This window comes from Python bivittatus, unplaced genomic scaffold (assembly GCF_059951505.1).
Source record: "Python bivittatus isolate LINGU-HERP-01145 unplaced genomic scaffold, Pbiv_v1 ctg000080_np1212, whole genome shotgun sequence".
Taxonomy (NCBI): Eukaryota; Metazoa; Chordata; class Lepidosauria; order Squamata; family Pythonidae; genus Python; species Python bivittatus.
Window position 1 is genome coordinate 2,329,974 of NW_028277035.1, and position 23,273 is coordinate 2,353,246.

Below are 23,273 nucleotides of genomic sequence, written 5' to 3' on the forward strand. Positions count from 1 at the left end.
CAGTTTCTTCCAGCCTATGCAACTTCTCTGGTTATTCCCAATAAACTTTTGCCTCTCATCTGTTTTCACAATTTCCTCCCTACTATCTAGAATCCTTTTTGTCCAGAGACCACAGGATTGTGATCTGACATTTAAATTGTGTTTAGAATTGTGCATAAAGGCTCAGACAACTTTTGTGTGGGTAAGGTGTGACTGGAAAGCTATCATAATAGAACTTTGATAGTTTCAGTTCCTGACATCTCCAGTTCCGGTTTAGTGATGGAGAGGAAGGATTATATTTTCAGGAAAGACTGAAGTTTTTGTATCCCCTGGACATTTTTATAATTATGGTCTCTCGAGATAGATCTATAAATTGATTCTGTGCTTGCATTCTATCCAATGTATAGGTTCCATAATGTAATAATAGTTTATATAAAATAAATGGGGGGTGCTAAAACTTTACTTGAATTTGGAGGGGTCCCAGGCCCTCTGCCCATTGTGCCCAGTGGATTACCTAGCCCTGACTTCTTACAAGAATGGTAAGAAAGGGTCAGAGATGAGGCTACTGTGATTTTTCCATCTATATCTGACAGCAATGTGACTTGTTTTTATTGTACATCCCCTCCTTTTCCTGCAGATTCTGCGATTCATCCATGACAGGGATTTGCAGGGATTCCATGAACAGCTTCTAGGAAACTACATAGCAAGCCGGGGGCTAGCCAGCCACCCCCTGCGCGATGAGCTTCTGAGCCAGGTGGCCACCCAGCTGTGGAAGAACTCAGATCTGGAACAATGCCAACAAGGCTGGGTATTGATGGCTACTCTCCTGAGTGCCTTCATGCCTTCACCTGCTCTGGAGAAGCCTCTGCTGAAGTAAGAAGCGGGGCTTCTTCCCCCTTGGGTTTTGGGCTGCATTGAAATAGTAGGAGTAGTCGCTGAAGTCTTTCACCTTGCTGGGATTTAGGTTTGTGTCAGATCATGGTCTGGAGGGCTACAATGGAATGTGCCAGCGCAAACTCTTGACATCCATGAAGCAGACAGAGAGCTACTCAGAGTTGTCCCGCAGTTTCCCCCCCACCCGCCTGGAGTGGACTGCAAACCAGAGGAAAGGCAAGATGGTGCTGGAGGTCTGCACTTATAAAGGTGATAGTTGCTTTCCTATTCAGCTTCATGTTTGTGGGAGTAGCGTTTTAATGACTGTAGGGTGGACTGTGGAACTGCTTGTGGAGTGCAGTAAAGCTCTCTGTTCCAAAGCTTTTCGTCTGACTGGAAAGACTGCTAGTGCAACAAACATCCATTATTTCCCTTTGAGTCTACATAGAGACAAGGGTTTCCTGCCCCACCGTGTGTGTTAATATCTAGCCCAATGCTAGCATGAGGGCTACAGTGGGCAAAGTCAGAAACCAAGGGGCAAAGAACAGACTGGGCCATTACAATAACAGAGCACAGGAGTCACCCACGTGTACCACCATGAAACAAGTGGCTCTCGGTCCTCTATGATATATAGGCAGGAGAAAGAGACATAAGATTTGAACCTCGGTCTGCTATATGTAGGTCTTGAGCCTTACAGTTAGTTGTAGCTGGTTTTCTGTGTTATGAAGAGTTTCTCTAGCATCTGCAATAAAAGCATCAGAGCTATATCCCAGAATCTGGCTGACTACTTGTTAGTTCAAGTATCAGCTGGAGTTGACAACTGCGTTGCTTCCACATTGCCTCTGTCTGGCAGCTGAGCTGCTTGGTTTCTGGTTCAGCCATTTTTTTTTCCTTCCTAGCATTTTCCCATAGGTGCAAGGTCCACTTTTTCAGATCAACCAAATGTTGATCCATTGGTTGCAACAGGAATTAACCAACCAGCTTGTCGGCCAAGCCTGACATCGTGGGTTGAGAGGGAGTGACTGGCCCAAAGTCACCCAGCCGGTTTTTCATGCCTAAGGCGGGACTAGAACTCACAGTTTCCCGGCTTCTAGCCTGGAGCCTTAACCACTAGGCTAAACCGGCTCTCTTTCTGGCTCTGCCATGCTGCATTCAAAATTACAGTTAATCCAGTTTTCCATTAGCAGCATTAGTGCTATGTGGAGCTTGGGAGTAGACTATTTTCCCATTGGCTGGTGTGGGTCTTCCGGGCTGTGTGGCCGTGTTCTTGAAGTTTTGTTTCCTAACGTTTCGCCAGCACCTGTGACCGGCATCTTCAGAGTGCAGGAGCACAGGCAGGAGCAGTTCTCTCTGTGCCCAGGGTGATGTGACCCTTTTGTGGGTATTTTCCCATTGATGGGATCTTTTGCCTCTTCTCAGTTCCAAGGCTCACTTCCCTTCTGCTGTACAGGTTCAGTTACCAGAGTGTCAAGCTAGCATTTCACAGATCTTTTACACCAAACAGAAAGATGGTGCCCTGGTGGCTTTGCTGTTCCTCTCTCCCAGCTACTGCTCTGCCTGTTTTACAAACTGCCAAACATAGGACACAACGTGAACTAAGACTGTGAAAGGGAGCAGGGCATTAGTTGAATGTCCTTTTTGTGCCTTCGTATTGATCCATGGGAGGGCTAATCAATAGGAGGGTCTTCCTACTGATCAATTCACTAATGGGGTATTCTCTGCATTTTGAAGCTGGCAGCACTGAATACAACCACAGGTTGTTTTTAAATTGTTTCTGAGGATTTAGGGAGTAAAAACAATGGTGGTGTGCAAGCTCCTAAGTAGAGCTTACAGTATTTCTGAGTAAATCTATAACATCAAGCTGTCAGTCTAACATTGTCCCTATGGAGAACTGCTCACACTGCAACTGGCATGCCCCTTCACTTTTGGCAAAGTCATTTCAGTTATCAGAATGGCACCCTGCACACCCCCAAGAGAGGTGTCCAGAAGAATCCAACTTTGCAGAATTAAAAATATATACAGAACAATATATTCCTGGGGGTGGGGGGAACAGGAAAGAAGCATGGCTGGCTGGCACACACTATATAGCAAGATTTTCCTATAGGTCATATTCATAATTACCAGTAGAAGAGACTATACGTAGCTCAGGGTTGAACTGTGGAGTTCTTGGGGTTCTCTGAGCTTGGCTGTTTTCTTGCAGACGTTTCGTTATCTGACTAGGTAACCTCTTCAGTCACAGGAGGGAGGGGGGTTTGCTCTCTGTTTCTATACAGTAGCTTGCCCTGTCAGTGTTTCCTATTCCCTACATATTCCTATTCCCTACATATTCATCATTCTCTTTAAACTCTGTCTTTCTCTTTCTCTGGTTTAGAGGAGAGAATTTCAGCAGAGGTAGAGTCTTGGACCACAGGAGAGCAATATGCAGGCTGGATCTTGAGCTCAAGGTAATCTAAAGGCAAAAGAAATTGGGATTTGCCTCTTTTTTAAAAAAACTGAGTTAGGTTCTTTTTTAGATATCCACCAGAACTCTAACTCTTTGAGGGCAGCAGCATGAATCAGCAACATAGAAAAAATAGTGCCCCTTCCAAGAGCCAAGTGTTCAGAGCTGCTGCTCAGTATTAGTTTAGCTACCTGGGTGTAGTCAGTCAGGTAAACCATTACGCAGGAAGCAATTTCTGGCCATGCTCCTGTGTCCATACAGGATGGAGCTTAGTATCTGGCTTTGGTCATAGAAAGGTAGCTCTTACATCCCTCAGTCAGTGAAGACTACGGCCTCTCTTGGTTTGTTGAGAATAAGCAGGCTGCAGAATGATGTGAGGAGTAGGGGTACGCACCTGCCTGGGCTGAATTCTTTGTTAGAACAGGATCTCCTATTCCTTTAAAGACTCATCCAAATGGTCTACGAGACTGTATTTTATTACTTCTTAGCCTTGCAAGGTAGTCCTGCAAGTCCCAGTTCAAAGGCTTAGGAAAGGCAGAACTTTGGAGGAAAATGATGAAGTTTGTTTCATTTAGTCTTGTAACAATCCTGTGCATTTAGTGACCCGTATTAGGGATTCAACGGTGACTCCTCTGCAGTGAGGGATTTTATATTCTTTTGGTTTATTTGTTAATTTGCAGGGCTATAAAGCCCGACTCTATCTCAACACCATGGAGCAATAATGCCCTAGAGGAGACCTGAAATCTGTTGGCTCTTCTGGGGCATTTTATTATATTCTTATGCACATTGTCTATGTGAGACATTTAACCAGCACATAAGTAATCATGCAGAAGCTGGTGGAATGACATATGCTTTTCCTTCCTGTCCCCATCTCATACCATCTTCCTGGTCCTTTTCCTCTGCTACCTCCTGTGACACTATGTCTCCTCACTTTGTTGATCTCAGGGGTCTCGATACAGTCCCTCGTGGTTGGTCCATATCAATGCTCACAGGCAACCAATGGCAGGACTTGGCAGGCTGTGACTTTGTCTTGGATCTCATTGGTGAAATGGAGGAAGTAAATTGTCCTTCTCAGTCCTCCTCTGATTATCCTATTATCCCTGAGAGGGATATGAGCTATTCTCAAGAGAACTCTCCAGAAGGGTAAGTGACTTCCTCATTGCCTCCTATCCCCAACAACCTCCCTTGTATTCCCAGAAATTTCTGCTTTTGGGACCCTACTGTATTTCTTTTTGATAGGGTGTCCTTGGATATCCCTCCTGCGCCAACCATTAAGGCACCTTCCTTCCCCCCACCTTCCCTGCCTCCCATGTTTGACAAGGCTGTTCATCCAGGTGAGTCTCAATCTCAGGTCAGACGTTCAAAGGCATCTGAGAATGCTGGGCAAATTGGGGTCTTGGTTTCTGCATCCTGAAGCCATGAAAGCTACTATTTGTGTCAGCCATATTTGGATCTGTGGGGGGGGGGGATTGACTCAACGAATGCATTGAGGATGGGTGAAGAAAGTGAGCAAGGGGTGGTAATGAAGAGTGACAGGTCTTTTGTTTCTTTGATTAACAAGGATTTATCCCCCCCCCCACACTAAATTAGACAGTATGGATAGACCAAGCCCCCCTAGAGAACTGGATCACTATGTGGATGGCCTCTTTAAACCCCTGCTACATGCTGGCTCCAGAGATCATATGTCAGTAAGTCTAATCTTTTCTACATTTTTTGCTGTTCCACATATACCCACTTTCTGACAATCTACCTTTCCTTGGTGGGCACTGAGAACATAGCTCTGTTGGTGGTTGTGATCATTGCCTCTTTGCCACACATTTAGATACCTGATCTCCAGGAGTAGGTGGGTTGGCAGAGTTGTAACTAAATGTTAGTATCTCTTTCTCTCCTGCCTCTCTGCAGGTTATGGAAAGTGAGGCAAGCCTGACTGGGCGTATGAAAGGAGGTGGGAAAATGCATCAAGGAGTCTATTCAGGTACAAGTTTGCACATGAGGAGGAGAGCAGCAGGGTTGTACTTGGCAGGAGGGTAATAGGGGGCTCTGATGAGTGGTGGCTGTCCTTTTTTAAGGATGCTTCAGCAACTCCATGGAATCAAGTCTTACTATTCACGCTGCTGGAATGAGGATTATTGACCTAAATATTTCTCACTGCATCTAGTAAATAGGGAAAAAAGGGGGGAGGCAAACAGCTGTATAAGCACAACATGAAAAAACTCTAAAAACTGTTGTATAGAGGTCTGTATTTGCATGTGGTAGTTCCTTTATAGGGGGAAATGTAAAAAATGTTACAAGGTGCATGTTATTAAATGCATTTACAACTTCAGTCATCTTTTATCAAGATAAAACATATGTACCATACGTAACAATAATATAACTAACAATGCATCAGTATTATAAAATACAATGAATAATCTTTATTGGAATACCAGATCCTATCTCAATAAGGTAAAACTACCAATCAAAAGTCTTGTTTCCTTTATTTAAGCTGTGTTATCAGTTCTCTTGCTAAAAGCTCTCTCCTACTCACCAGATGTTATTATTTGATTTAATTATTTAAATTCCCAAAACAAAGGATTAAAGTCCTACAGATATTGTTCAGTTCATTTTGTTAAAATGGCTAATGAACAAAGAAGTCACATTAAAACAACAACATGAGAATATTTCTTAATTAATGGGAAGTATATAGTCTCTGTGGTAATTCAGTCCTGGTGGGATTTATATAATACTCTTACAATACATACTGCCTCTTTCTTATGTAACCGTTTCTTTATAAAGTCTACACCATGATAGACGTTACTTGGCTTACAGCTAGAACTTACAATGTTTAGGTAGAGTAACTACTAAAAATCTTCTTGTTCTCCCAAGCCTTGGAATAGGGTGATTTTGGAGCCCTCTTCAGTTATGGGTACTTTGTGGCTGGGTGTTATACACTTCTGGTCTGCCATGATCTCTTTTGATATATATTGTTTTTCTTTTATTTGTAAGCCACCCAGGGTCATCAAGGAGTTGGACAGCCTTGAAATTTGATTAAATAAATAAATAACCATCTTCTATAACCTGCAGAAGGTGGAGCTTCATATTGAGAAATTTACAATGCCCATGTTGCTGTTTCTAGCTTTCCAAACCCTCTCTATTCAGTGAGTTAGCAATGTCTTTGACTCATATCAGAGAGAGTTTAATTTCATTGCATGTCATAGGATTGTTGTCCTTAGTATTATGTTATGTGGGTATGTGTATGTTTTGTATGTGATGGATGATGAAATCCCAGGATTGTATCTCTTTTGTATGCTCCTTACTACAGTAGTTAAAATACATTGGTAATTGAAATCTGGAAGATTTCTCAAATCATGGATATGAACAGAATCTCCAGTGAATTTTGTTTAGGGCTACCAGATCTAGGGTGGAGAAATCCAGACAAATGCAAGGATAACATATTGCTGTAATCTGGTAGTCATCTAGATTTGTGCAGCCCAAAATGGAGTTGTTCTTTGAGTGAGATGGGTGGTGACTAAATTTGAAATATAACGAAAATAAAATAAAGAAATAATTTGTTCTTAGTTTCATGGGAACAGGCCAGACTGTCTTCCTTCCATCCATCAGGTTACCCAGGAATGATGAACATGCCAGCTTATCCTTCTGTGCCAGTTGTGGGAGGAATGATGCCAGCCACCATGCCAGGAATGCCAGGAATGCCAGGAATGGGATCAGTGCCAGGTAACAAAAATACAGTGACTTGAGGGTTCAAATGGGATGAAACCCAGCAGAGAAAGAAAAGGCCCAACTTCTGGGAAGAGGCCACAATCCTACTAACCACATTAGGCTTTCCAATACTAAAAGACCCCATTGTAAGGGTTTAAAACACATCCGTTACTATCTGTCAGTGCCATACTTTGCTACTTGCTCCTGTAATTCTGCTTAATGAGCATGATTTTTTTTAAAAGCTTTTATTTGCAAATAATTTTTCACAATTTGTCACATTATTAAATCCATCCCCAAAACATAATGTAGCACAAATAAGAGGTTTGATGTATATATGTGTTTAGTTTTAGTTTTATTGGACTATGCTCTTCATTTATCAAGACCTCTGATAGTCTGCCAGTGGATAAACTTCAGGAAGGAAAAACATCCCTCTTCCCATTAATGGCAGCATCAGAGTTGACAGTGGTATGCTGGTCCGGGCCCCTCAAATGATCCTGAGGGACTAGAGTAGGGATGGGCAATGTATGGAGGATCAGGAGCTACAACTCTGGCTTCTAGCTTTTTTCGTGGCTTTTAAGAATGGGTTGCCAGCAGAAGGGCTCTGATACAAAGCACTCTCTTAAAGCCACTCCAGAACCAAGACAATCTGCAGCTGAAATTCAGCGACACATCTTAAAGAGTGCTGGGTGGACAACAGATTACACAAACATAAGCTTCAACCTAGGGTAATGGTGTCTTGTTGCACCATTCAGCCAACCCGCCTTTAAAAAGAAAAACTTCCTTTTAAGAACCATGCAACTGAACCATTCAGCTGCTGCCTTTATGGGTACATGTACAGTGAGAGCTTTGGAGAAGTGAATCAGACACAACCTGTTGTCCTTCTGCACTGTTGCTATCGCTGTCCCAAAGTTTGGATTAGTTCAGTTGCCTTCCATTTATATTGGGATAAACACTTTAAGAAGGAGCACTGCTTGTTCTTCATCAATCTATAATAATGATTTCTACAGTCTTATCCTATGGCAGTGATAATTTCCCTAGGAAGAAGCCATCTTTTTATCTTTTATTTGAATTTATTAGCTGCCCAACTCCAATGGACTCTGGGCAGCATACAAATCTTATACACTTTCAATCAAAGTAGAAGTTTTCCACTTGTAGCTTATACAAGAATTTCCATGCATTTAACAGGATGTGGGGACATAGACTAGGAGGAAGCTGATTGTGATTCTATGTGATCACCTCTCTTTTGCTTTCTCTCTCAGCTATGATGATGACTCAGCCCATGATGCCATCAGTGGATCCTAACCAGGCAGCCGTACAGCAACAGTCTGTCATCAACCAACAAGCCTTACTTTTGGTATGTGACAGGGTTAGAGTGAAAGAACCAGGAGCTAGTATGCAAGACAGTAAATTGTCTTGGCTGTGAGTCATGCCTAACTTGCTAGCTATGTGTTGTACAACTTCCCACAACAGGCTGAAGAAATAATTTGTTGTGCAGTACAAGACAACAAAAAGCCAAGCTTTGATTTAGCATCTAATACTAGGGAGTGGGCTCAGTAGAGAGAAATTCCCACATGGGGAGGGTTTTTGTTTTTTGTTTTTGCCAAGTTTGTACATGATTGAAACATACAAATGATGCACTGAAGATGTTACCTAGCTGGGTAACAAAATGTCTGCAAGAAAACAACCAAGCTCAGAGAACCCCAAGGACTCCACAATACAAATGACTGAATTCCTGAATTAAAGATGTGATACCAGTAATACCATAATTATTGTCATGTTTATTTTTTTTAAGAGAACAAAGAGCAAGGTGAGAAATATTAGAGAATAATAGATGTAGAGGAGAGACACATGAAGACAACAAGAAGAAAGGGGAATTTTTAAAACGTTAAAGTAGAAATCAAAGTCTAGCTAGTGATTAAAAGTAACCTGAGATCTGAATGTTTGGTGGATATAAATCCATAAAATAAATAAGGAGCAACAACATTTGAATTTTGTTTTGTAGGCTCAGCAGATGACACTTCAAGCTATGAAAATTTCAGAACAGGAGCATCAGCGGCAACAGAAGCATAGATCTCCCGAGTCTTCAAGCCCAAACCAATTATCTTCACAAAGATCACATGAATATTCAAGACAAAGACGAGCCTCACCACACAATTTACCTGAATTGTCAAGGCCAAGACGAGCATCACCAAAGAGGAGGTCACCTGAACCTTCAAGACGAAGGCGAGTATCATCAGAAAGCTCACCTGAATCTTCAAGTTCAAGACAAATATCACCAAGGAAGAAATCACCTGAATCTCCAAGGTCAAGACGAATATCACCAAAGAGGAGGTCACCTGAATCATCAAGGTCAAGACGAGTATCACGAAGGAAGCAATCACCTGAATCTCCAAGGTCAAGACGAATATCACCAAAGAGGAGGTCACCTGAATCATCAAGGTCAAGACGAATATCACCAAAAACAAAGTCATCTGAACCTTCAAGCCCAAAGGAAGCATTACTGTTCAAGAAGTCTCCTAAACTTTCAAGAACAAAAAGAGCATCAGTGCAGGAACAGCCTTCTGAATCTTCAAGACCAATACGAGATTCTTCTTCTTCTCCTCCTCCTCCTCCTCCTCCTCTTCCATCTCAGCCAGCCAATGATATGAGTTCCAAGAGCAGCAACAAAGATGAGCCAATGTCTGACCCGCCAGAATCTCCACTTCCATCACGAGCACGGGTACTGAGTATTCCTTAATAGCACTATAGAATTATTTTTCTGGATAATACTCAACTGAGCCTACATGAGGGAAAAAATCCTATCACTTCATTTTATGGAGTGTAGTGAATGATATCCCCCAGATATACAGTACTGTGCAGAAGTTTTAGGCAGGTGTGAAAAAATGCTATAAAGTAAGAATGCTTTCAAAAATATATATTGTAATTGTTTATGTTTATCAATTTACAAAATACAAAGTGAGCGAGCAAAAGAAAAACCCAAATCAAATCAATATTTGGGGTGACTACCCTTCGGCTTCAAACCAGCATCAATTCTTACACTTGCACACTTTGTACACTTGCACAAAGTCAGGGATCTTGTAGGATTAGAGTCAGGTGTATGATTAACCAATTATACCAAGCAGGTGCTAATGATCATTAATTTCATATGTAGGTTGAAACATGGTCATTAATTGAAATAGAAACAGCTGTGTAGGAGGCTTAAAAGTGGGTGAGGAACAGCCAAACTCTGCTGCTAAGGTGAGGTTGTGGAAGACAGTTTCATGTCACAGGTCATACACCATGGCAAGACTGAGCACAGCAACAAGACACAGGGTAGTTAGACTACATCAGCAAGGTCTCTCCCAGGCAAACATTTCAAAGCAGACTGGGGTTTCAAGATGTGTTATTCAAGCTCTTTTGAAGAAGCACAAAGAAATGGGCAACATCAAGGACTGTAGACGCAGTGGTTGGCCAAGGAAACTTCATGCAGCAGATGAAGACACATCATGCTTACTTCCCTTTGATATCAGAAGATGTCCAGCAGTGCCATCAGCACAGAACTGGCAGAAACCAGTGGGACCCAGATACACTCATCTACTGTCTGGAGGAGTCTGGTCAGAAGTAGTCTTCATGGAAGAATTGTGGCCAAAAAGCCATACCTCGGACATGGAAACAAGGCTAAGTGACTCAACTGTGCACAAAAACATAGGAACTGGGGTGCAGAAAAATGGCAGCAGGTGCTCTGAACCATGAGTCCAAATTTGAAATATTTGGCTGTAGCAGGAGGCAGTTTGTTTGCTGGAGAGCGGTACAAGAATGAGTGTCTGCAGGCAACAGTGAAGCATGGTGGAGATTTCTTGCAAGTTTGGAGCTGCATTTCTGCAAATGGAGTTGGAGATTTGGTCAGGAACAATGATGTCCTCAATCCTGAGAAATACAGGCAGATACTTATCCATCATGCCATATCATCAGGGAGGCGTGTGATTGGCCCCAAATTTATTCTGCAGCAGGATAATGACCCAAAACATACAGCCAATGTCATTAAGAATGATCTTCAGCATAAAGAAGAACAAGGAGTCCTGGAAGTGATGGTTTGGCCCCCACAGAGCCCTGATCTCAACATCATTGAGTCTGTCTAGGATTACATGAAGAGACAGAAGGATTTGAGGCAGCCTACATCCACAGGAGATCTGTGGTTAGTTCTCAAGATGTTTGGAACAACCTACCTGCCGAGTTCCTTCAAAAACTGTGTGCAAGTGTACCTAGAAGAATTGATGCTGTTTTGAAGGCAAAGGGTGGTCACACTAAATATTGATTTGATTTGGGTTTTTCTTCTGTTTGCTCACTTTGCATTTTTTAAATTGATAAACAAAACAATTACAATATATATTTTTGAAAGCATTCTTACTTTACAGCATTTTTTCACACTTGCCTAAAACCTTTGCACAGTACTGTATGTTGTATCTGAATTCTAAGCAACTCAGAAAGCATAGATAAGATTATCTAATTTTAGTCAGTCTGCCAGTTTGTTTTATAGCTGAGCATGGATTTGAAAGTTAGTATGTAAGTCCTATACTTGTACCTATAATAAGGGTCAACTATATTCACCTCTTTAAATTTCTGGCTATTTGACAGCTTATATTAAATAATTGAACTAGCCATATAATTCCAAATTACACAAGTTGTTGGACTGGGAAAGGAAACCAATGGGATGGTTGAATTTCCTGTCATTATCCTTCGTAGTTTGGTCCGTGATGCATATCTTCCTCTGCTCTGTTGATTGGTCAAATGCTGTGGAACAAAAAGTTGGTTAGGCTTTCATAAGGGAAAAAAAGTGATTTCTGCCCCGCTCCCAAGGCTTAAAGAGAAAGAAGGAGAGAGAGATTGCTGCCCAGAGTCCATTGGAGTTGGGCAACCAACTAAATTTATTTATTAAATAAATAAATAAAATGAAGTTCAAGCTTTCTGCCATTATATTTGCTCTTAACTTAAAAGACTTGGTCTCAAATATTACAAACAACAGGTGACAAGGTAAATTCATTTTCTGTTGTAAAAATAATCCTGTACTAAGTTCTACCATTTAATCTGTGAACTAGCATAAGTACATTAAAATGTGCAAGTACATAAAATGTACAATAAAATTGAGAAAAAGCTAGAATAGAATCATTTCCCCCTGACATCTTGTTTTATATCCAGAGGTATTTTCTTTAATAGAAGAGGATTTATTGAATTGGTTATGTATAGTCGTAGACTTAGGTTTACCACCACATTTTCTATTTGTAAAAAATAGACTTGAGGTTTGGTAGATGACTGAATTGCCATGAAAAGCATCCATCTTATTAGACGAAGAGGCTCAGGCATGTCTCCCTTGGAGTTTAATATTGGTCTGAGGATGTAAAGGTGGTAATATGGAAAAATTGAGTCCTCAAAGAATTTAATGAAACCACAGTCAGGATCAGTACATATTGGAGGAGACATCCTCCATTTTTTCCTGCAATGCTGCTAATGTGTTTTGATCAAACTATTTTCCATGGATTTTCATCACTCATCTGGGATTTTGGGAAATTGAATCTAGAAGTATGTCTGAATTCTATGGTTTAGGTGTTTCTCTAAAGAAGAGATCAAAGATACTGTCCAAGTTGTAACCCATCGTCTGGTATGTATCCTAGATCAACATCTTTGAAGAAACTTTCCCTGTAGACATCAGAGTGGATTCCCTCTCTCGAGGAACTTTTCAAAAGAAAGTTGAGTTCTTCCAGAAAATGGGTGAGTTATAAGGTGCTGTCCTTCTCAGAATCCATATCTTCATACTAATGCAACAAGATCTTTGTTGTAGCCTGCTCTTACCTATTTTGTAAGAACAAGAATGAATTCTTGGGATATAATTAGTCTTCTCAGTTCTCCAAATAGAAATTAATATTGATAAGAGAAACAGGATGAGGACTTCTAATGACAAGCCGGCTTTGTGCTTCCATTGTCCGACTATTAGGATTCAGGACAAGAAAAACATCTCATATTCCCTAGTACATTTACACGTTTCACTCTTTAGTATGAGACATGGTTCAAAATAATCAAAATCTTTGTTTTGCTAAAGTCTTCCCTTGTCCTAGTGGCATCTAAGTCTCAGTGTGGTTCTTTTCCCCCCATATGCTCTACTTCTGACTCTCTATAATTGTAAACTTTTAAAAAGTGAAATTTAGCTGCAGCAGTCTCTAAGTCCTTTGCAACCTCTGTTAGTCTGATTTCTTGCAGGTTCTGATTAGACTGATGCCAGAACAAAACATAGATTTAAGAAACTATCAATGCCTGACCCTCTTTTTGTATATAGGATACCAAACAGTTCCAATGAAGAAAGTAATTTCCCCTTCAAAAAGATGTACAGTAAAAGAACAGTCAGAGGACCCAAGTGCCAGCCAAGAATCAAATTCAGGTAAGCTGTGGCCACTTATAATCAGCATCTGAATACTGTAAGAAGCTCATACAAGAGACTTTCAACAGCCTGGTTCTTAAAGGTGTTGCAAAAGAGCCAAAAGTGCTGTCACACCAGTTTAGGGAATGATTGGTTTGTTGCAGCAGATATTTTTGTAGATAATAACTATTTCATCAGACGTGATAAAGAAATAATGGTACCAAAACAACGCAGGGAAGGCGGCTTCAGTTAGATGTTGACCACACTTTGATCTGAGCAACCTGCAGGACAGTCCATGATTTCTCACATTAATCTTCTATAGACCATTTTTTCTAATTGTCTTTCATGTTACAGCATGTTCTTGAGAAGATCCAAACCATGTTGTAGTAGTATTTCATGGGTGACAGTGTGATTCTGCCCCCCAAATGGCTCCCTTCATATTATCTCTGCAGACAGGGCTATGGAAAGGGCACAGGATAAACAGACGTGACTTCATTCATTCATTCATTCATTCATTCATTCATTCATTCATTCATTCAACAAATCTATATAGCAGCCTGCAGACTTCTCTTTGGCATATCTGCTGTTGATTAAGGAAATCTGGGTTGCTTTTCCACCCTGTTCCTTCACCTTTTCTATTCTGAAAAGCAGATGTTTTTTGCTGTTTGCCTCACTGCACATTCTAGTTTCTTAAAAACACACACACACACACACACACACACACACACACAAATGAAGACAGCAGGATATTTGTGTAAGAGATTGGGAAGAAGCTGTTTAGAAACTACTGGGGAATACAAAACAGTTGGGGGGATGATGGGGTTGTAATTAAAAAAAGAAAGGAAAACCATATTCTTAATTCTTTACTTCAGGTTTGCCACCTCCTACACAAATGGAAAATGATCAAGAGAAGAAATTCCTGAATATGAAGCCTGAACAGCCTGAACCAAGCCAGGAGATACGGAACATTATTAAAACCCACAAGAATCGTCCAGTCCCACCACCAAAACCCATCTTGCCTGTTAGGTAAGAAATGTGCCAGGTTGGTCAAGGAATTAGATCTGCCTTTGTGACTGAAGTTGAAGAAACTCCCACAGCTGTCCCAGGCCATCCAGAGAACATCTCAGTTTGAGGGGGGGCAAGTATGTTAATGTGTCAGTTGATCATTGAGACAATATTTGTCCCCAAATGCTGGACATTTCTTACATAGGTTTGTGACAGGATTCTCTTCCTAGAGTGGGAGCAGCCATGGAGCTTTTGCATCTACATATTTAAGAGAACTTCTGTAAATAAAGTTTCTAAGAATAGGTCTTTTGTTGTAGATAGTCCATGGTGGCCCACATACAACAGGTCATCTCAGCCGTTTTTTTATTTGACTTGCAGAAACGTCTCTAAATCTTTTAAGAAGTATGACCCAAAGGACGAAGCTCTAGTAAAACTGGGACTTGTAGGATTGGATCATTCATTGGTGAGTGTTTGATTTGCTACTTCCATCTTAGTGTGCAGAAGGAAACATCCTGTCAAAATTTGCAGGCTAAAATCTCCAGTCAGCTCATGATACTCACTGGTAAGCATTGAATAATTCACTTTTTCTTTGCTTAGCCTGTGGATAAAAATCAGATAAACCTATATTTGCCACCATGGGCAAAACAGAACATATTTTTATAACCTATGAAAATAACACCTGACTATATGGCTGTAGCTATCACTGGTCAACATCTTTGGAGCAGTTCTAAGTCTGTTCTCTGAATGGAACTCAATCTTCTGAAAAGAATTTTGAGAGCCTAAATCAAGAGACACCATGATTTGATTTATGGACAGGTCACCACTAACTCTATTTAGATGCTCTTAAAATCCATCTACTACTAATAATAAAGTGTTATGGCATTTATAATATCTGCTCCATTTAAATCATCCTAGTGGGTCCACCTGTAGAATTTATCAAAGGAAATGAACAAGTTAAATGCCAATTGTCTTCAGTGATTTAGAAGATTTCTGCCAGAAAGCTTCCAGCTACATCACTGTTTGCTTTTTAATATTGCATGTTGTTGTGAAAGCTTTAACTTGCTAGCTGTAGAATGTGAATGACATTCTAATCACATGTGTGTAACATGGCTGGACAGTCCCCTTGCTCTTCCTTTCTATTCCCTCATCCCAGCAGTCCTCTGGAAAAATGAAACCATCACCACCTCCACCACCAGTCAAACCATCCAGTTCCATCCAGGAAAAACAACTGGCTCTTAGGGATGTTGTTGGTCATCTTGGCTCAGTGCTTCCTCCTCCCCCTCCTGGGCCACCACCTTCCTTTCTTTCAGGTTCTGACACAGATGAAACTGGCATGGAAGGTAAGCAAATGCCCTTTGATCCTGCAGACTTCCCCTTTGGTACATCTGCTCTTGATTAAGTTAGAAAGCAGCAGTCTGTACAGGTGAAGTGTTTTCTCTGGGGAGAAAGCCCCCCCTCCCCCATATGGTAAGCATTTTTTGTGTAACTCTGATACATTTATTTTACAAACTTAATCAAATTTTAACTAGGTAGTTAAGGCTGTGCAGTATATTCTGGTCTTCATTACATTTCATAGGTGATGTATATTTTTATGGTGCAGAAGTAAAACCGTAAGCATGATGCAATAGAGATGTTCTTCGCTATTTTTAATTTATCATTTCCACAAAATATTTTGGTTCACCTTTTGTGTTTGTATAATATTGTAACAGGAGCAAAACGGTTGAATATTGAATATGTTATTTTGAAAGCATTTGAGTGCTGACCAAGATTATAGTTTATATAGAATTATAAACTATAATTCAATAGTTAATTCAATTTTATAGAATTCAATTCTAATAGCATCAAGTAATATTTAGATGGTAATAGCAAACAGAGACAAAGTGTTGTCACCTGCTCCCAGTAAATCATAATCCTCCTGTTTAACATGATCTTTTAATTCATCTGGCTGTCTTGTGTGGCACGTCTACATGCATTAGCAATTCTACTATAATGCAGATGTTCTCAACCAGGGATCTCCAGATGATGATAGTTCACAGCTCTCATTCTCACCAATCATTGCCATCCTGACTGAGGATAATCAGACATACCTCTATGGACCAAAATTGGGAAAGGCTGTCTTGGCCTCTAGGCCAGGTCATTGCTCACAGTTATTGGTGTTTTTTTTTTTTAAGTTTATTCATTTTTTCGTTATTACTTTAAATTGAATTATTACCTTGGGAACCTTTTATTGAAGGGCAATGTATGCATTTATTGGAGCAGAGAACACTTTATTGGGTCCATAATTAGGTTTGTTTTATACAGTTTTAAAATCTGCTTTTTGATATTGCGAGCAAGGTAGTTTATAGCCAGAATCTTTACTGCAACCCCATTTTAGGAAGAGATGACTATTTTGTTTTTAACTTGAGAATGCACTTGTAGATCATGGAGATATCACAAAATATTCTCATATGCTTTGAGGATAACTTTGATATTTAAAAGCAACCTGTAAATACTAGAACAATACATTTCCTTTTGTTTCTGTTTCTTTCCCACTTAGATTCAGCTAGGACAGTGTTGGAAGAAGCTAGTATCAAAACCCAGCTCTTCAATCTCTCTGCTAGTGTCAGCTTCTCCTACGCTAATCCTACTTGGAAACTCTTCTTGCGGAAAGAGGTATGTCATGGCCCCACTTCCAAAGGCATTGCTTTTCTGGTCATGTTTAGTTGGCTTCATCATCTACATCTGTAGTGAGGGCATCTCCCATAACTTGGACGCTTGGTGGCTAATCCTCTTGCAGCTCCCATTCTGCAAAATGTGTTTGAGTAATTTCAGTGCATTCTGTCCTGTATGCTTATTATGGTACGCTTAGGATTACTATGAAATTTGGGATGGCTCACATGGATTTTTATTTATTTGTTTGTTTGTTTTTCAAATTTGTCACCACCCATCGCACTGCAGAGCAACTCTGGGTGGTTTATTGTGTCATTGGCAGTGATCAGTTGTGCAGGATTGGGATAAAGTGGGGCCCGGACAATGGCAAAAGGAAAAGAAATGGGGAGGCTTTTTAATTACAATGTGGAAGCACATAATAACCCACTCAGTGTGATGGAAATTAATATAGACTGGTTAGAAACAACATGTCTGATTATATGGCTGGCTGAAGAAGGATAGTATTCAAAGAGAAAGGATGAGTTTAATTACTTTTCCTATGCCAGTATAGAGTTTTGTGTCAACAAGCCATTACTTCTTCCCAAAATGAAATATAAGTTATCTTCACTCAGGATGAGTGTTTGAATATATTAATGTACACAATCACTTGCTATTTTGAGTCATGATTTTATTATTGCGTGTGCGATAACAACTTTGTATTGGATCTCTTCCTCAATAGGTTTTTTATCCCAGGGAAAACTTCAGTCATCCTTACTGCTTGAATCTGTTATGTGATCAGGTAAGTATTTTGTGTGTGTGTGTGTATGTGTGTGTGTGCGCACATGCGAGCACATGTGTATGAAAGACAAGAGAGAATCACTTTTCTTTTGGACCATCAGCCTCTCCATCAAGGACTTTATCTTTTATCTTTTATCTTCTTTCTTCATTATGTTTTGTCTATTTCAAAGCTTGACACTTGCGATCATATGAGTTGAATTGAAATCCATTTTTGTTCCTTCCAAGATCTTGAGAGACACCTACTCTGAGTCATGCATTCGAATTTCCAAAGAGGAGAGGCGCAAGATGAAAGATCTGTTAGGTAAGCAAGCAGCGTACTGTTCGTAGTCCTCAAGTATCTTGGAGGCCTGCACTTTCTGTCTAAAACTGCAGAATTGTTTGGAAGTCTTTTATTCATTAGAGTTACGGGAACTGTGATATGTTTAGAGCACCCTGCAATGTTCTGCCTTCACATAACCTATTACAGAACCCACTAAGATTCTCCTGCTAGGACAAATAAGCCACTTCTGAAGTATTCCTCACTCAGTGATAACTGGGTTTAGGGGCTGAAATAATTAACAGCGTTGTGTCAAATGAATTCCTACTCAGCCCCCCAGGTCCAGATGTTCAGGACTCTCCTTCCATTAGATAACTTCCTTTGGAAGACAGAACTGTCAATGGCACACAACTTGTTGTCTACCCCCGGAGCTTGCCTGTTGCTTTGGGTACTATGGAGGGCATTGCTGCATTGCATCACTTCCATCAAAAGAAGATTCAGCTGCCAGTCTAGCTCCTTTCCAATGGCAACATGGCATTATGGTTTTCTTCCATTTGGGCGATAAAATCTCCTTCCTGCAAATAATTCTTCAGCATCTCCACTCCAGAGAAGTTGGGAAGAGGTAGCGCTGTCGTACATAACCCAAAATGATCCCAGTCAACAAATATAACAATTCAGAGTACTTCCTGCTACCATATTTTGCATGCATATGTCCAAGTTTACTTGATTCAACCTAACCTCATTGCAGTTATACAGGCTAAACCGGTATTTCTCAACTTTGGCAACTTGAAGGTGTGTGGATTTCAACTCCCAGAATTTCCCATCCAGCATGCTGGCTGGGGAATTCTGGGAGTTGAAGTCTACACATCTTCAAGCTGCCAAGGTTGAGGAATACTGAACTAAACCCTTATTATGTATTGTTATACATCCCTACTTTTTCCAAACGAGGAGAAAATTTCTAGGGACAGCGCGATCGGGATTTGTTTCCTTGGTGTGAATTCCTTGGTGTAGAGGTTTAAAATGTCTTTGTCGTATTTGCTCTATTTGAAGCGATAAGTGGAAGCAAACAAGCACTTCTAAAAGACAGAACATCCCCCAGGAAACAATACGGGTAGCCCTCTGAAGTTACACCCACAGTTTCTCTTAGAAACATGCAGTTCTTTCTCCTCCCTTCAGCTACAAAACTGCTACCTCTCACACCCACAAGCATTTGCTCATTTCCTTCTGCTGGACCTCCCTCCTGTTTCAGATTCTGATGGGCTCTCATTGAAAAAGGAGGAGAAAGATTCCCAAATGCCATTGCCATCCCCAAATCACGAATTTCTGATAAAATATCTGATTGCTTTAGATTATTAAAACAATCTAATGCAAATCAATGGGCTATCATCAGCTCCAACAGAAGGCTTTCTAATGCTGGCTGCAGAACATCAGATCCCTGCTTGCAGACTGTTGTTGGAAACAGGGCATTCTTTGATGCTGCTTCCTAAGTGTGTTAGCTTTAGTCATCTCTGTAGCTTGCTTCCATCAGGGACTGAACCCTAACCTGACTCTGCTGATTCAATTTTTCTTCTGTGTTGTTGCTGGCAGCGGAATTCCAAGTGGGCATGGATGTCAACTCCATTACAGAAGAAGGGGTAAAGAAAAGAATTGTGGTGGCTGCTCGTGATAACTGGGCCAGCTATTTCTCTCGCTTTTTTCCAGTAAAAGTAAGTGAGCCTATCTCAGCCTCCCATAACTTGACAATCATTTTTATGGTCCTTCCACTAAGATTCAGGGGCTTCTTCCTCCTAAGGGCTTCACTTGTTATGAGTAAGTCAGTAACATGGCAGCCCTCTGGACCAGGATCTCTGTCACATAGGGTTGCCTGTGAATGAAGGCTGATCTTGTTGAAATCTGATGGTGGGTATGTGGACTGTGTGGGGAAGCTTTACTACACCAGGAAGTTTTCGGCCACCATGTTTAAGCCAGTCTCCAGAACACTCTTATTTATTTATTAATTAGTTTTTTATCCTCTCTTTACTTTTTTTGTCAACTCAAAGCAGCATTCATGCCTAATGCTCCCACCTCCTATTTCCCCCACACCAACAGCCTTGTGAGGTGGGCCAGGCTGAGAGAGAATGACTGGCTCAAAGGCACCCAGCTGGCTTCCTTGCCTAAGGGAGGACTAGAGCTCATGGTTTCTAGCCTAGCACTTTAGCCACTACACCACACTGGCTGAATTCATCCATTGCTCTACTATACTTCGTTTAAGTATGGTTTATAGAATGAATCATTATTGGTTGGGTTTGCCTATACTTCCAGGTAAACTACATGTGGCTTACTATAGTGTGCATTTTTTCTTCACCTGGACTTTTCTCTTGTCCCATCGTCTCGTTTAATCTGCATGGGTAAAACTGCGAAACTCAGAATGAGAAGAGGTAGGGATCGGGTTTTTTTTTTTCTATCAATGACAGCATTCCTGGGGGAATCATTTGTCAGGGGTGGCCTGGCCTGCCTCTTCTGCTTCCCTCTTTCTTCGTGCCCAAAAGACTGGAGGAGAGCAAGAGGCTGCAGCTTTCCTCGGTCATTGGAGTCAGTCCAAAGAGCCTGGCCCTGCTGATTGTCCGCCAGAGTGACTGCTTCTCTCCTCACAAAGGCTTCCCTTCTGCCTGAGTAAACCATGGAAACCATTTTGTCAACCATTTTGTTGCTGCTGCTGTTCCCTTCCTGACAGGGAGAAAATGGAAGTGATGTCCAGATACTGGGTGTTTCTCACCGGGGAGTGCAGCTGTTGAAGAAATCCAAAGAAGCCAGTTTCAGTCCCAAACATCTGAAAATCCTTTGCAGCTTTAGGTGAGAGGCAACAAAATCCAATATAGTACTGCTTTCTAAATACACAAGGGAGGCCATTGCCTCCTTGCCCTTAGAATACAACGGACTCATTCTAGGCACTCCACAGACCTGGCAAAGATGAAAACAAATGCTGGGTGTGAGTGCGGCAGATAATGCAGCCCAGCTGGCTGCATGTGGGAGAGTGTCACCTGGCTCTGCTTAGTGGAAAAGTCCTCTGTGGCCCGAATTTGCACAGCACATCAATTCCCAACAGACTTCAGAAGACCTACGGCTTTTTATAGCTATACCGAAACATTTCGTTTCTTCTTCTGAGTTCTTTTTTATTCCTTACCCTACTAGACTTTATGCTTGTGAGCAATGCCTACTTTAGTCCTCTGCATGTGCATCTCTCTCTCTCTCTCTCAATTTAAACACTCAAATATTCCAAAACAGATTTTGTCTTGCTTTGATCTTCTCATTCAACTCATGGCTTGGTTCACTTGCCAGAATCATCTTGAGCTATTCAACCTGCAAGTTCTCTTTGCTGCAGCACCATGAGGTCTAGATTGCATTGGTGCAGATTAGAGAGATCAATAAATACAGGTTCATAACCTGAGACAAGGGAGAGCAGATAGATGGCCTCTGTCTTGGTACTTTTCGCTAGTATAAGGTTTCTTCTAACTTCAGGTATTGTTTGAGAGCTTAGGAGGCATATCCCAACAAAAATTATCCCAGCAGGCTTTGTAAAGTATCTGCTGAAGAGCTAAACCAAGGATGAAAGCCAAAGGCAAATTACGTTCTCTGGCTTTTTCAGTTTTGCAGATGTGCTCTCCTTGGAGCTGATAGGTTGGAATATCCTTCAGTTCTCTCTGAAGAATGAGCAGCTCATACTTCACTCTCCAAAAGCCCAGCAGGTTAAGGTTACAGTGGAAATCTTCCTGAAAGAACTGAAACAGGTAAGTGCAAGAGCGTCCTGCAAGCCATGGATCTTCCTTGTCTGATGTAGAGGACAGGGATTGCTCTTGTCACAATAATTGCAATCCCTTACCTCTGTTTTTCCTCCCCCGTCCTTCCAAAAGGATTCCAACTATGTCATTGCTATGCGTAGCTATATCACAGATGACAAGAGCCTCTTAAATTTCAAGAAAGGTGATTTCATTCGACTACTTCCCATGAAGGGACTGGAGCCAGGTAAGAAAGATTCAAACCATTCTGAATTCAAAGTATCCTCTATCAAACTCAAAATGCCCATTGTCAAGAGTGAAACAGCTGCTTCAAGGATTGCCAACTACATTAAATAGTTTTAGCATTTTAGAATTGTTTCAAACTCAGACAGGTTTCTTAACTTCTTCTGAGCTCACAAACACTTCCAGTATGTTCAAAAGGGTATCTCTTGCCCTGCTATCTCATACTCAGAACAAGCCATTTCAAGCTCAAAACAGGGTGTTTCAAATTCAGATATGGCTGCTATTGTTGAAAGAGTTCTTACACATTACTGAATCCTTAGTAATGTGCCTGCCCATCATGAACTCAATTCTGCTAAATCATCCAGCCAAGAATAACTGATGTCAAGAGCCCATAATGACAATGCACGCACTGTTGCTTCAATCAGTACACAGCACTGATTGGCTCATTTTTGTGACAGTCACAGTTCTCAATAGCTCTGCTGGCTGAGGAACTCTGGGGAGTTCAAGCTCAAACATCTGCAGGGTATTCGAGTTTGGAAAGACTGCCCTATGGGAAATAAGCTGCAAATACAATGTATGTAGAAGTTGGCTAGCCTAATTTCAATCTTTTCTGTTCAGGTTGGCAGTTTGGTTCTATTGGCGGGCGCTCTGGCCTTTTCCCTTCTGGAATGGTGCAGGTTGTGGCAGCTCCTGATTACCTCAACCTTCACATGAATCAACAGGAAGAAGTCCGAACAGGCTGGAAGAAAAACACACAGGACAGAATAGTTAACAAGGAGGTAAGGGTTCAGCAGAGACCGATGGGATTAGTCATACAAGAAAGTGAAGGGAGGAGACTGTATTGTTGCTGAAGAAATGCAAATCATCAGCAGAGACTGCAGAGTATGAAGACCATGCAAGAGATGGAATATGAGTATCATGAGATGAAATTCTTCAGTACCAATCTTTTGAGTACCAGTTCTCTGATGTTTGATTTTCTGTCTCTTCAGAATTCTATCCCCAGCACAGAGTCAGAAGTTACCACCCCTAGCACACCTATGAACCCTCTAGATGTTTGCCACTACACTATGAAGGAGTTTGCAATGGCACATTTCCGAGAAGCCCAATCCGTGTAGGTATTCTATAACAAAGATTCCTAAACCTTATGCTATTGCAATCTGTTGTTATGGTTTAATTGATAACTGTGGCCCACTATATATTTCTTATGTT

General features: G+C 41.1%; 1 protein-coding gene across 1 annotated transcript in view; it reads left to right on the forward strand.

Moving 5' to 3' along the window:
* Positions 1 to 23,273, forward strand: part of LOC103054299 (unconventional myosin-XVB-like) — a 67,299-nt gene that overhangs the window by 15,377 nt on the left and 28,649 nt on the right. The window contains exons 6-29 of the mRNA XM_088133336.1: positions 617 to 852; positions 944 to 1,122; positions 3,224 to 3,296; positions 4,238 to 4,435; positions 4,532 to 4,626; positions 4,883 to 4,980; positions 5,195 to 5,267; positions 6,893 to 7,006; positions 8,251 to 8,345; positions 8,994 to 9,710; positions 12,640 to 12,736; positions 13,299 to 13,400; positions 14,252 to 14,405; positions 14,763 to 14,847; positions 15,538 to 15,724; positions 16,921 to 17,036; positions 17,752 to 17,811; positions 18,036 to 18,111; positions 19,654 to 19,772; positions 20,780 to 20,898; positions 21,692 to 21,833; positions 21,957 to 22,068; positions 22,683 to 22,843; positions 23,054 to 23,175. Coding sequence (XP_087989462.1) covers positions 617 to 852; positions 944 to 1,122; positions 3,224 to 3,296; positions 4,238 to 4,435; positions 4,532 to 4,626; positions 4,883 to 4,980; positions 5,195 to 5,267; positions 6,893 to 7,006; positions 8,251 to 8,345; positions 8,994 to 9,710; positions 12,640 to 12,736; positions 13,299 to 13,400; positions 14,252 to 14,405; positions 14,763 to 14,847; positions 15,538 to 15,724; positions 16,921 to 17,036; positions 17,752 to 17,811; positions 18,036 to 18,111; positions 19,654 to 19,772; positions 20,780 to 20,898; positions 21,692 to 21,833; positions 21,957 to 22,068; positions 22,683 to 22,843; positions 23,054 to 23,175 — 3,530 coding nt within the window. The remainder of the gene's footprint in view (positions 1 to 616; positions 853 to 943; positions 1,123 to 3,223; positions 3,297 to 4,237; positions 4,436 to 4,531; positions 4,627 to 4,882; positions 4,981 to 5,194; positions 5,268 to 6,892; positions 7,007 to 8,250; positions 8,346 to 8,993; positions 9,711 to 12,639; positions 12,737 to 13,298; positions 13,401 to 14,251; positions 14,406 to 14,762; positions 14,848 to 15,537; positions 15,725 to 16,920; positions 17,037 to 17,751; positions 17,812 to 18,035; positions 18,112 to 19,653; positions 19,773 to 20,779; positions 20,899 to 21,691; positions 21,834 to 21,956; positions 22,069 to 22,682; positions 22,844 to 23,053; positions 23,176 to 23,273) is intronic.